Here is a 13,929-nt window from a genome sequence, read left to right as displayed (position 1 = left end):
ATACAATCACTCTTCGACAGTCAGGCAATTACATCAGCCAATTAACCTCCAAGCCGCACATATTTTGGATGTGGGAAGGAATCAGACTATGTGGAAGAAACCATCATTGTCAACAGGAGCACATGTAAATTTCACAGAGTTAGGACTGGGGTGGTCAGGATTGAACTCAGCTTACAGGATTTTTAAGGTAGCAGCTCCAGGAGCTGCAATTCTGCTCCACCGACACAGATGAAGAGAGAAACCAGCCGATGCCTCTGACTGAGCATCAGAATTCCCTCCATAATTCTGCCTGATCTACATTTTCTTTGCTTATTGGAAACTCCTCAGGCTTGCCACGCCACCTTAACAGTTACCAGGGAATCAACCTTCATGCATCTTCCAGTAGCCATTATGGGTGCAATTTTAAATTTAGACATACATACAGCAAGGTAACTGGCCATTTTGGCCCATGAGTCCGTGCCACCCAACTTACACCTCATTAACCTACAACCCCTTGCATTCAACTTGGCATTGCCCTAAAGTTAAACATTTTTGGTTAGTGGTAGGTAATTTTTTGGAATGAATTATGGGAGTCAAATTCCCGCAGTACCCGAAGTTATTTTTATTGAATAATATTAAGCTTATGAGACCAAAATTACAATTAAATATTTCAAACTGAATTTGTGTTAATCGCATTAGAAATGTATAGCAATATCATGGAAGTCAGAAATAGACCGAGGTATGGAAAGATGGCATGCAGAACTTTGTAGTTGTACACCGTTAGAGAAAATTACTAACAGACTGTGAGATAAATATCACATAGACTCTCTGAAGGCCTCGCTTCTTGGTAACCTCCAATCTAGACTTTATGGTATAAATTTTTTATTCCTTTGGTATTTTATGGTTCTTTTTTTTCCTTTCTTTCAAGGTTTGGGAAGGGGAGGTGGGAGGGTGGGATGGGGGTGCGGTGGTGGGGTTATAAACCACATATATAATTTTTTGAAATTATTTTTTGCATTGAATGTAATGCAACTATTACTGTGGTTTAAAATGTATAAGTAAAATAATTAAAAAAAAACCCTACACCCTCCCCCAGTAAGTTTTGAAGGGTGGAAGGAAACCAGAGCCTCTGGAGAAAACCCACGTAGACACAAGGAGAACGTACAAACTCCTTGCAGACAGTGCAAGATTCGAACCCTGGTACGATCCCAATTGCTGGTGCTAACCGTGGTGCCCATCTAATGCATCTAAAATGAAACTCTTTTAGCAGAGCTGCATACCTGCTGAAAGGGTAGAGAGTTCTTACAAAAGTAAACCAAATAGGCATCTCCACTCCTCTTGTGTTTTCCAATGGACCAAATTCAGATTTATTTGTCATATGTACATATAGAACTCGACGAAACAGTGTATCTCTGGGACATAGTTCACACACACACAAACACACAGTGCACCCCGCACACTAACAATAAACGTACATAGCGATCCAAAATAAATAAATAAATAAATAAATTTATGTGTGTGTGTATATATATATATATATATATATATATATATATATAAAATAATTTAGTGGATTCTAGGATTGTTTTACTGCCTGCATAAGCAGCTGTTTTCCAGCCTGGCAGTCCTGTTTTTTTGTGCTTCCATACCTCTTCCTTGCAGGTCGTGTCTCAAAGATACTGTGGGCTGGAGGTTAAGGGTCTTTGCTGGTTCTCTAAGCTCTCCTTAAGCACCTGTAGATATCATCAGTTGAGGGGAGAGAGACCCCAGTGATCTTCTCAGCAGTTTGATGCTTTGCAGCTAGCCAAAACACCATCTAGTGTGCTTCTGTAGAACGTTATTAGGATGGTAGCCAGTAGCCTTGCTCTCTTCATCCTCCTTAGAAAGTGCAGGCACTGCTGCACCTTCCGGAATAATGAAGAGGTGCTGTGGGTCCAGGATAGCTCATCCTTTAAATGGACACCAAGGAATTTGATCCTCCCCGATCTCTCTACAGCTGAGCCATTGATATGTTGTGAGTAGTGGTTTTTCTTCTTCCTGAAATCCACAATCATCTCCTTTGTCTTGGCTCCGTTGAGACATTGGTTCTAATTATTTTAATGGCATGTAATATTTACACAAAATTGCATTTAATCTGCCGTAAAATATTCAATGATTTGCCATCAGCAGAAATTGCCTCGCAATTGCCAGTCAGCAAAAAAAAAGTAAAATAGAGTCCCTTTAGAGCCAAGGTTTTCAAACTTTTTTTCCACTCACATACCACCTTAAACAATCCCTATGCCACAAGTGTTCTGTGATTAGTAAGGGATTGCTTAAGGTGGTATGTGAGTGGAAAAAAATGTTTGAAACCGCTGTTTTAATTGTACTTAATTGACTCCTTATGTGCAGGGTTTCATGACTCCAAAGGAAATGGGCCAATGACAATGTTTCTCAAGCAGTAAAAGTTGGGTCTAGAGCAGTGGTCCTCAACCTGCCCTTCCCACCTTAAACTCCAGTGATCCTCTCTGCTACTCTTATGGTCCTGTGGATGGTCCTTTCTACAGCAGCAGTTGCCGTCACTTCAGTCACTCACAAAGCGGCTTCCAATCCTCAAACTTTCATCACCCAGGGCAAGGAACCAGGTGCTGAAGAACACCACCGCCTGGAGTCTCCCCTCCAAGTCATGTACCAGCCTGACATGGAAATATTTTGTTGATCATTCATCAACTCTTTCTCAATTTTGCAACCCAAGCAGTACTGTGGGAATACCTTCACCAGAAGGCCCACAGCAGATCAAGAAGGTGACTCAGCATTCCTATCTCATGGGCAGTTAATGACAGGCAATATTGGCTAGCCTTCCCTGAGATGCCCAGACCCTGAAAATAAATAAAAATTTAAATTCAAAATAGAATCTGCTGGAGAACTCAACAGGTTGAAGAGCATCAATGGGAGACAAAGAACTGGTGGTGTTTTGGCTCATTAAGATGTCAGGTTCTTTCTCCCATGAATGTTGCTTGTCCCACTGAGTTCCAATAGATTTACTTTTGCTTCAGTTTCCAGCATCTGTTGTGTCTTATGTCTCCAAAAAATGCAATTGCTCCATCCAATATATTTACCATTTCTTAAACTGAGGAACATTTAAGGCTATAACCCAGTGTGTAAATCAGTAGAAAATTTGAAAAGCATAAAAGTTAGTGCTATGTAAATCAGTGATTAAGGAATGCCAAATTGAGATTTCATTGTTTAGAACTCCTAACAGGGAGGAAAGATTGAGGGAGAAACAGAACTTGAAAGTAACAAGGAAGTCGTGTGATCAATCTTGATTGAAATAGAATGAAAAGGTGGGAAGAGGGAGACATTGCGAGATAAATCATTTCCAGTTGGATATAACTGTGGACTTCAAATAAAATGTTAGCTTGATTTGGTTTGGAAAGCACAACAAACGTTGAGCTCAGGATACTGTGTAAGGTTGTAAGAGAGAATAATATTTATGAAATTGGGCAGCAAAGTTGAAATAGTCTTGAGATGAAGGAAGGCTCATCACACATAATGGAAGTTTCTCTGGAATACTATCCAATAATGATGTTAGGAAGTTGGATTTGTTTTAAACATTTAAAATATCATCTTAATGCAGTCATTAATTATTTTTTTCGGTAAAGTCTTACCATTCATTTTCATAGATAATCTTTGATATCGTCCAAGGTATGACAAACAATAGCGGGAACACTGAAAGAAAGAATTTTATTTTCCATTAGAGCAGGATTATATTTGGATTACATTATGGCCTCTTGATCCAGGTATGAAGCAATCCAAATCAAAGTTGAGCACTTTTTTTGGACAGATACATCAGGATCTATGTAAGGCTGGGGGAACCAAAGCAAAAGTCTTCTAATGCTGTAAATGGAGATTATAAATTCATTATCATGAACTGACCAATGGGAAAGTGAGGCCAGCCTCTCCAATGGAACTTGGCAAGCAGGTCATCACCTACCATAAACAAACTGCGGGCACATGTTTGCCCACTTCGAGGCAAGTGTGCTTTCAGAGAGCTCAAGAGTTAAAGGACAACTCACACAATTGACAAAAAAAGGAGAAAATGTTGAAAAGAATCAGCAGGGCAGGGAGCATTCACACACACACACGCAAGCACACGCACACACGCACACACACACGCACACTCACACGCACACGCACACGCACACGCACACGCACACACACACGCACACACGCACACGCACACGCACATGCACACACGCGCACGCACACGCACACACACGCGCGCGCACACGCACACGCACACGCACGCGCACATGCACATGCACGCACACACATGCACACACACGCACGCACATGCGCACGCACACACACGCACGCACTCGCACACACACACGCACACACACACACACACACACACACACACACACACACACACACCTGGGAAACAAAGAGAACTTTAAGCTCATTTTCTTCAGGAGAGAAGGTGGGGAAGGGATGAGTGGAGTAAAGATTAAAAAAAAACTGATAGGATGGGTCAAAATAACCAGCATATCCAGCTTCTTGGTTTATGAAGCGAGTTACTGATAATAAGAGGGTGGGATTTACCTGGCAGGACAGATTTATACAAGAAGGATAACAAAAAAAATTGAGGTGACTAGATATAAAACAGAGAATGAAATTGATGTAAAAATGAACTGTCAGGCTGCATCTGTGGAAAGAGAACCAGCTAACCTTTCAGATGATGGGCCCTTCACCAGACTTGAGAAAGAGAGAAACCTCAATAGTTTAGGAGGCAGTAAAGTGTGGGTGAAACCAAAGGATTTATTTTTATTTCATTTTAGACATAGAGCATGGCAAAAGGAATTCTGGCAGAAGGCCCTGCTATGCACAGAGAGGATAAGATAAAAGGATGGCTCTCATATATAGACAGAAAGCCAAAGTATGTTATCTAAATGTTATCAAAGCTTGGTAGGTTGCAATGTGCATAGGTTTACAGCATATCAGGGAAGCAAGTCATGGGACAAGCACATAACTCCAAAATATAAGGAAAAAGCACTGGAAATAGATAGAGTCTCAGGCCACATTTGTTGAAATCTGGTGAAAGGTTATCGATCAGGAACATTAACTCTTTTTCTTTTCGTGACCTTCTGAGTATTACCAGTCATGTCCATCTTTATTAAAAGACTCATAAAAGTTTTTGGACTTGTCGAGCATTGGAAGGTGAGAGCTAGATTCCTGTAAAAGCCTGGAGAAAAACCGTGTAATAGAAGCGCACGACTCTGAGAGTAGGGCAAGGATAGCGATACCTAAACAGCAGGAAACATGTGGTGTGTGGTTGGAGATGAATCTTGAGTTACCAAAGGTAACTTCTATTCGAGAAGTTGTCTTCTCATTTTCTGTCTTTATGGATCTATTATTTGAACTTTTTGGACCAGATTTAAAGATTTACTCTACATTAAGATCAATCTCAAAATGCTGATGCCAGCAGTTCTCCCATATAACAAACTGCTGGAGAAACTCGATGAGTCAGGCAGCATGGAAATGAACAGTTAATGTTTTGGGTTGAAACCCCACTTCTGGACTAAGGAAAAGGGTATTAAAGGGGAGGAGGACGGGCAAAGGAAAAGGAGAAAAGAGAGAAGTGGTGAGAGGAGGCGGAGTGGGTTAAAGGTGGAGGCAGCTGCTGAAGTAATGACAGAGTGGGAACCATAGAGGAATGATGACCAGCTGGGACAGTGGGGGTGGGATGGATGTGTGGGAGGTGGGCAGGTGGATAAAGGGAAAGGAATTGGGTAACAAGGGCCTGGAAGATAGTTAGAAAGAAGGGTGTGTCTGCCCTGGTGTATAATTTCTCCATCACTGAAGCACTGCTGTTAAGGTTATCCATTCTCAAATCTTCAGGTCTACAAAAAATATACAGAAAATTAGCTGGGATGATTTTGACCTTTCTAATTACCAAGACATCCTCTGTCAGAGGCACTCAGGGGTTAGTAAGTGATCACTTAAGGTGGTGTGTGTAAAAAAAGAAAGTTGAGAACCTATCTAAATTTGAGCTTAGCTGACTTCAGGAGGGCAAGGATAGGCCAGGTACCAGACAATAAAGATGGGAGAAGAGGATGCCTGGTGACAGATCAGATGCAAGTGGGAAAAAAGCACATACATAAAATCTCCTTCGCTTATCTTGCCACATCCAACAGTAAATGTAAAGTGCACAATATTTAAGAACCTTCCAATATTTTCAAACAAAACCCAGACCAGATTTTGGTGTGACAAGAACCAGATCTGAGTCCTGTGAACTTCAACACGAAATCAGGGAAGAGTTCCATGGTATATTGTACCTCACCAAATAATTTTCTTGGGGGGGGGGGGGGTGAGGTGGAAATATCATGGTATCATAAAGATATAGAATTGTTACTGTTTTTCATGAATGCAGGATATCCAACAGCCCTATACAGCAAATTAGGTATTTTTAATAATGAGTACATTTCCTAATCTATTAAATGGAAATTTGGTAGCATATTTGCACATTGCCTTGTCTCTATAGTCCCCTCAACCACCAAACCAAGGCTTCATTGAAAGGCATCTGTAAATTTCATAAAGTTTACATCAATGAATAATTATTGAATTGTACAAAGAGAAGCCAAGGACAGGGTCATTTTGACTCACTGAATTAGTGCAGCTGAATGAAGTGCAAAAAAAAACAATTTTAAAAGCAGTGGCAAAGAGATGGGACACAATTAATTTTTGAAATTGAGTTCCACTTACCCCATCCTATCAGGATGTACTGTTTTAACAATCTTTTCTCTGATAACACTGCCAGGACTATCAGCTTATGAAGATAAATTCCTTCAACTAAAAGCCAGAAGAAGGTGGCTCCCACAAAATAATGCATGAAGACTTGAGCTGCCTTGCATCCATTTGAAGCCTGAAGAGAAAGTACAACTTTGGTAAATAAGTGTGACAGTGAGACATTTACACGGGCCAAAAGACATTCAGCTGTGATTCAGTGAAGCTTCGAGGTTGTGACTCATGTTTATGGGGACTCCGCAGAAACAGAAAGCAATGTTTGAATGGCCAAATTCTCCTGATGATTATATGATTACTGCTTCATTGATGTGCAGCTGGCGCCTTGACACTGCAAAGAACATACACAGTAATTAGCTTTATGTGATGAAACATGGGTGACTGGGCAAGACCCATGATAAAAGTTTGAAAAGAGGTCACTATTAGCTAGCTGGCAGCAGGGTTAGCTGGAGAATATTGACTCCTTTATTTACAAGTAGCAAAAATACTTATCCGTTTACAACAGTAGCTTCTCAACCTTTTTCTTTCCACTCACATACCACTTTAAGTAATCCCTATTCCACGAGTACTCTGTGTGGGATTGCTTAAGGTGGTATGTGGGTGGAAAGAAAATCACTCTTTTAATCGTACCTAATTGACTTGTTATGTGCACAGTTTCATAACTCCAAAGGAAATAGGCCAATGACAATTTTTCTAAGCAAAATATTTCAGTACCAATTGGGTCTAGAGCAATGATTCTCAACCTTCCCTTCCCACTCACGCACCACCTTATGTAATCCCTTACTAATTTCAGAGCAGTGATGGCCTAGGGATTACTTAAAGTGATCTCTTGGTGCCTGCGACATTGACCACCGCCAGTGGGCTGATATCGCCTACAACAATGCATCTTGGCGCCTCACAGTTCGGCGGGCAGCAACCTCCTTTGAAGAAGACCGCAGAGCCCACCTCACTGACAAAAGACAAAGGAGGAAAAACCCAACACCCAACCCCAACCCACCAATTTTCCCTTGCAACCCCTGCAACCGTGCCTGCCTGTCCCGCATCGGACTTGTCAGTCACCAACGAGCCTGCAGCAGACGTGGACATACCCCTCCATAAATCTTCGTCCGCGAAGCCAAGCCAAAGAAGTGAGTGGAAAGAAAAAGGTTGAGAACCACTGGATTACAACAATGTCATTTTCTATAATTTTATTTTAGATTCACTGATGAGTTTAAAAATAAATAAAAGCTTTCATTCAAAATATTATTTTTAAGGGACTGGAATGTTTTGAGGCATTGTGTTATTTGGACCAGAGCCCTGCCTGGCATTCTAACAGTAAATCTTTTGTAAGGACCTGACCAGTCTGTAAAATACATAGTGATATAAAGAAAAGTTTGAAAGGTACATTGGTAAAGAGGTAGAGCACTGCCATTATTGATATACAAATTTATAGTGGAAAATATAATAATCTGCATCATTGATTATTCCATTAAGATCCATACTGAATTCAGTACAAATTTTAGGTGTAGACTTCCCTTTAAACAAATCATTTCATTCGGGACATTGAACAATCATGAAAACAACAATATTTTTAAAGTCCCATTTAAAGCTTGGAGAAAATTAGATACAACATTAAAGATAGGAAGCTTCAATTTGTAAAGCTGTGGGGTTCATCCATAGAATATCATCATGTGTGGAAGAATTAAGAATTTTGAATGTTTTGGAGATTCTCAGTCCAATGTCTGGAGGTCGCTATCCAATCCACAATCTCCCTTTTGTTTGACAAAAGTTACTTTGATTAGAGGGAGAGGGTAGATTAGATTTGGTTTTTAGGGTTTTTATTTGTTTTTTTTCTATTATATGTTTTTATTTGGATTAGTTCGGCAAATATGGGTTTCAACAAGTTATCAGATTAATTCAAAAACTTGTTTCTCATGTAGATTAAGGAACTGTCCAATTTTTGTTTGTACGAGATGACTTGTTATTGGTTTCCTTAAAAATTTGTCTGTAAGTTTATATGTTGAGCAATTTAAAAAAATGTTATAATATTTTATAGAGATACAGCACGGTTAGATCTGTTCTGACCCATGAGCCCCTACCACCCAACAACACCCATGTGACTAATTAACCTACTAACCCCACAGGTCTTTGTAGGATGGGAGGAAATGGGAGAACCCGGAGGAAACCCACGCAGACATGGGGAGAATGTATTATGGATTGCGAAGAATTTAAACCCAGGATGCTTGCACTGGAATAGTGTGGTGCTAACGGCTGTGCTAACCATGCCATCCTATATAAGGTGAAAGAGGAGAAATAGTGAAAGTCACAGATGACGAGATGGTCTCTGACAGAAAACAGTGGGCTGATTGATCGAGCGTTACTCTTCTAGAGCTGTTTAAAACAGTCTCAGAAGACACTTAGATATAAGAAGATATTTATTATTTACCTCAGTGTCAAAAAATGACTTCCATTCCATTTCATTGTCTGGGCGTTTTGCGAAAGTGTTTTTCAGAGAAATATCTTTTACGAGAACTGCCAAAGCTCTCAGAATAAAGGAAGCAAATAAATTGATGTGAATATAATTCCGTGTGCAATGCAGCTTCCTACAAACAGAAAGAACAGAAGGCACAAGTTGTCCATTTATCTCTTAAATGGATACTAATGGAGAATATTCTTTTCTGTGCAGACACAAAAACATCTTTCCCTTAAAAATGTAAGCATTCATACTATCAAATAGTTACACATTTGCTCCAATAAGTTCATTCACATAGATACAGATAGTGAACCATGCCCTTGTTTGCAACTTTGGAGCAGGCACTGGGACATCTACGGTATAGGAGCAGATAGGATGACATAGTTTGACATGAAAATGCTTGAAGTCAGAGAAAAAGCAAACTCTTTTGTTTAAGCAATGTGAAGATGATGGGTACTTGCATTGAGCAAAGCATTATTGGAAGTGTTCTCAATTTTTTTGCTTCCCAGTTCAAAAATATGTTTGTCCGTCAACGTAAAGCATTGCTTCATCTGGTCCATGGACATGAAAACAGATGATAAATGGCACAGTGCAGACAGGAAAAGATTAAAGTTTCCAAGAAGATTAGTAACAAAATCAGTTAAAGTGCATCATGGATAGTGTACCATGGACTACATACATCCTAATATTTTAATATTTCAATGTATTTAACTTCTATTCTAACTTATATTTATGTAAATATCCTCCATGGTCCTGGAGAAACGCTTCCTCGTCTTTACCGGGCAAGCATGGGATGAATGATAAATAAAGGTGATGACTTGGGAGTTGACTAGACTAAAGAGCAATCGATTAGTGTGATGGTACAGATTCTATCACCAATGAGTATATGTACAGATTGTAGTGTAGGATGACTGTGATTGGCTGAGAGTGTAGCCCCATCTACTGGCAGATCTTAAAGGGTTGGTCCTAGCCAGACCAGGCCATTCTGGACTGGTCGACCAACATGTGATACGCTCCAGTCTTCTAGTTAATAAAAGCTTTGGTTTGGGTCAACAAGCCTTTGATTCTTTCGATGCGCTCTACAATCAGCAATAGAAATTCTTCATGTGTTAGAGGGACAAGCTAATGAATTGATACCTAAGGAAGGTTGGAGTCAGGATAAATTCTCCATACATAAATGGATTGAAACAAAATGGGGAAAAAGTTGGGTTAACTAAAGAAAGCAGAGAGCAGAGAATGTTTTAGGGAGGAGAAAGTAAACAAAGAAATAGATATCTGAGGAAAAGTTGTTATTCACTTACAAAAATAAAGGTAACCGCTGGTGAAGGATATTTTACATCGGTTTTCATTAATGAGAGCAGACATTAAGTTAGACCTGAGTTAGTGCAGGTAACCAAAACAGGATATGCTCTAAAAATATTTGTTGCTTTTTGATTGGTTGATTGAAGTCAGAGAAGACACAAAGTATTAATGATAGACATTGATGTCAAACAAGCAACATTCTTTCAACAAATGTCATTTTGCAAGAAGTTACATACAACTTTGGTGGAAGAGGGTATTGGTTAAGGAGGGTGATGGAGCCCCTCAAGAAGACCCTCAAATACAGAGACTTCTGAAGAACTGTGAAATCAGGAGGAAAATTGGGAAGGAGTTTCTATTAGGGCTCGAGTGCCCTTTAGGAGAGTCTGCACAATTTTGATGTTCACTATTCAGCTGGATGTTTTTTCCAGGGGTGAATGAAGCGGTTACATTTACCAAAAATAGAAGGCCCTCCACTTTGCCATTGGTGCAAAATATCACCTGATGGGGTAAATGCAGTAAAATCCCTGTTATCTGGAATTCAACCAACCAGCAACCTCAGGGAACTGGCCAAAAAAATTGTGGAAAATAAATGGGTAAAAAACACGGAAGTTTAAAATTGGTGCACCTTGCCGTTAGTTGTCTATTCACGCAAAATGCAGTCTCAAGCAACTGGAAAACTTGTTTAACTGGTAGGTGCTGGATACCAGGGGTTTTACTGCATATGAAGTTCAAAGATCCTGAGGCTATGTTACTGAGAATGAAGATGGCATTGAATTTGACTTTGAGACAAACAGAGAGAGACCCTATTTGAATTAGTGCTATGGGTTTTCGAAGATCATGGATAAACCTCAGTCATAAAACAGTAATTGAAAACATTGATCTAAACTGTGATCCCAAATAGTTTCACTAAGTTTGAAAGTTTAGCATCCAGAGTTGTGAGAAAATGTCCCAACAGAAATAAAGGTGTTTCCGTTATCAACAGATCAGAAAAGAAAGCAGAGCTGGAGAAAGATATCTAATGATGTAGAACTCCCAAGACCTGAATATGTTGAGACTTTCTTCTTTCGACTACTTGACTGAATTCTGCAGATCATCTGATTTCTGGGGGGTGGGGTGGGGGGAAGTCAATTACACTATCAGGGGTCATGTGATCACCAGGGAAGTGGCAATGAAATAATTCCATCCCCTGAGAAGCTCGTCTCCAAAAAAGTTGAGATTAGTCTGCTCTGATGGATTTGACCACGTTATTTCGAGGAATTCCAGATTTTGTAAGGAAAGTGAGAATCACAAAAGCATATAAATACAACACATGTAACAAAGTGAAATATTCCTATAAATAGTAGGAACTTTATCACTTCGACCCCATGATGTGCAAGTGATTTCTCACACCATAGAACTTGGTTGTGATCATCTCAAAAATGTTGTGGCTTTGTGCCATTTTGCCCTGTTTTTTCCCACAAAGGTTTCATGCCAATGGCATTGCCATGAAAGATAAAAAAAAGAAAAATTATATCTTCTTACAACACATCGTTAGGGTGGAAGTGATATTAAACGTGTTTCAGTAGGTTTTTTAAAAAACTTTATTTAAGATTTTATAACATGAATAACATATAGGATTACATTAAAAAAATTAAGAATAAAATAATAAAATTACAATACAGTATCAGTAATCTAAATAAACTATACCCTCCCCAATAATTATTACACATTAATAACCCAACTCAAATTAGTCCAACCCCCCCTCTCCCCCCAAAAAATAAAGAGTGAGGAATTAATAAAGTTAATAATATATGTGAGAAAAAAAAAACCCACTTACAAAAGTTCACATCACTCACTGGTGCAAGGGAAAATATATGTCAGTGTACTTTTGCTTCATGTTATTAGAAAAATGAGAGGGAAAGAGCAACATAAAAGCTATATTTATCATAGGCACATTCTGCAAGTAGTTAGCAAGTTTCGCAAATGAAGAACAAACCTAAGCCATAGCAGTATCAATATGGCCGATGAAAGTGAGGACAAGGAGATTGAGTAGCCCACAGTGTAGATCAATTGCAGGGTTTTCAATAGTCCATGCTGATTCTTCTGCAAAAAGAAACATGAAACATGCATTTAAAAGGAGCATTGGTGTTTCTCGGTGCTGACGAGAATTGCTGGGAAAACATTTCCTGCATTGTAGGTTCAGACCTTTATCTTTAACTTGCATATTGAGAAACTGAGGTAAAAGGTCCAGGTTCATGATTATGCAACATGTCTGCAATATGAACATTATGAACAAAATGGTCACTAATTATCCATCTCAGTGGAAGGAGTCAGGCTTTTTCTGAACTAATCACAATCTATATATTGAGGGCATATTTGCAATGACATTAGATATTCCAGAATTTTGGCAAGGTAACAGCAAACAAATGGGCCAATTCTGATAATATGCAACTCTGAGTAGAGCTTGAACAAAATGGTCTTCCTTTGTATCTGCTACCCATGTCTTTCTCAGACTTGGAGCTCTCAATTTTGGGGGTGCAAGCTGCTCTTTGTTGACTTTCTCCCTTGGCTTGCTTAATGTATTCGTGTGGTTGGTTCAGTTTTGTTCTTATTTAACGCTCAACACCTCTGGGATCTGAACGGTGGAGAGGTCAATGGTAGTGTTCCACTGAAAGCTAAGGGTGGGTGCTCTAAAGAAGATTTCAATCAATGGCCAAATGCTACTTGCATGGTCCTGAAGTCACTAATATTGTAAAAAGAGTGAACAAAGCTGAACTAAGTCAAATGGTTATCAGATTAAATGGCTGCTATGTTACGCAGTTCAAAGTTCTCCAGGGAGAACAATTTAAAATAGAAATTAATCTAAATATTCAGGAAGCTTTTCTTATTTGCAAAAGAATAATTCTGTAAGTTTACAATGGTGAAGTACTGGATGGAAGATTCACCAGGTTACTACTGGTTTGGAAGATTTAGTAAGATATTGCCTCGATTGAAGGGTTTGCCAGGAATTGGCTGGATTGGAGAACATTAATTATGGGAAGAGTTTAGATATGCTGGGGTTGTTCACACTGGAGCTTCAGAGAGATGATCTGATTGACGTCGATAAAATGATGAGAGGCCTAGATGATCAACATTTTTTTCCCCAGATTGAGGTAACAAATGCAAGGTTTAGGATGAAAAGATAAAGTTTTTGAGTCAATGTGAGGGATAAGTATTTTACATTGTGTTGGCTATGTCTGGAAGGTGCTGTCAGAGGAGATGGTGGATGTTGATTCAATTAATTACTATGAAAAGCCATTTATTATGGGCACTTACATAAACAAGACATTGAGGGATATGGGCAAGCAGAATTAGTGCAGAAGGGCAAATAGATTGTCATGGGCCTGCCGGACTGAAGGGCTGATTTGTTTGTGGTATAACTCTGATGTACATTTGTG

General features: G+C 39.4%; 1 protein-coding gene across 1 annotated transcript in view; it reads right to left on the bottom strand.

Moving 5' to 3' along the window:
* Nucleotides 1–13,929, bottom strand: part of LOC138756592 (glucagon-like peptide 2 receptor) — a 70,919-nt gene that overhangs the window by 30,732 nt on the left and 26,258 nt on the right. The window contains exons 5-8 of the mRNA XM_069923016.1: nucleotides 12,489–12,595; nucleotides 9,185–9,341; nucleotides 6,721–6,880; nucleotides 3,624–3,684 (exon numbers count right to left, since the gene is read on the bottom strand). Of these exons, the coding sequence (XP_069779117.1) occupies nucleotides 3,624–3,684; nucleotides 6,721–6,880; nucleotides 9,185–9,341; nucleotides 12,489–12,595 (485 nt within the window). The remainder of the gene's footprint in view (nucleotides 1–3,623; nucleotides 3,685–6,720; nucleotides 6,881–9,184; nucleotides 9,342–12,488; nucleotides 12,596–13,929) is intronic.

Source organism: Narcine bancroftii, chromosome 3 (genome assembly GCF_036971445.1).
Source record: "Narcine bancroftii isolate sNarBan1 chromosome 3, sNarBan1.hap1, whole genome shotgun sequence".
Classification (NCBI taxonomy): Eukaryota; Metazoa; Chordata; class Chondrichthyes; order Torpediniformes; family Narcinidae; genus Narcine; species Narcine bancroftii.
This window is presented reverse-complemented; position numbering and strand designations above follow the sequence as displayed.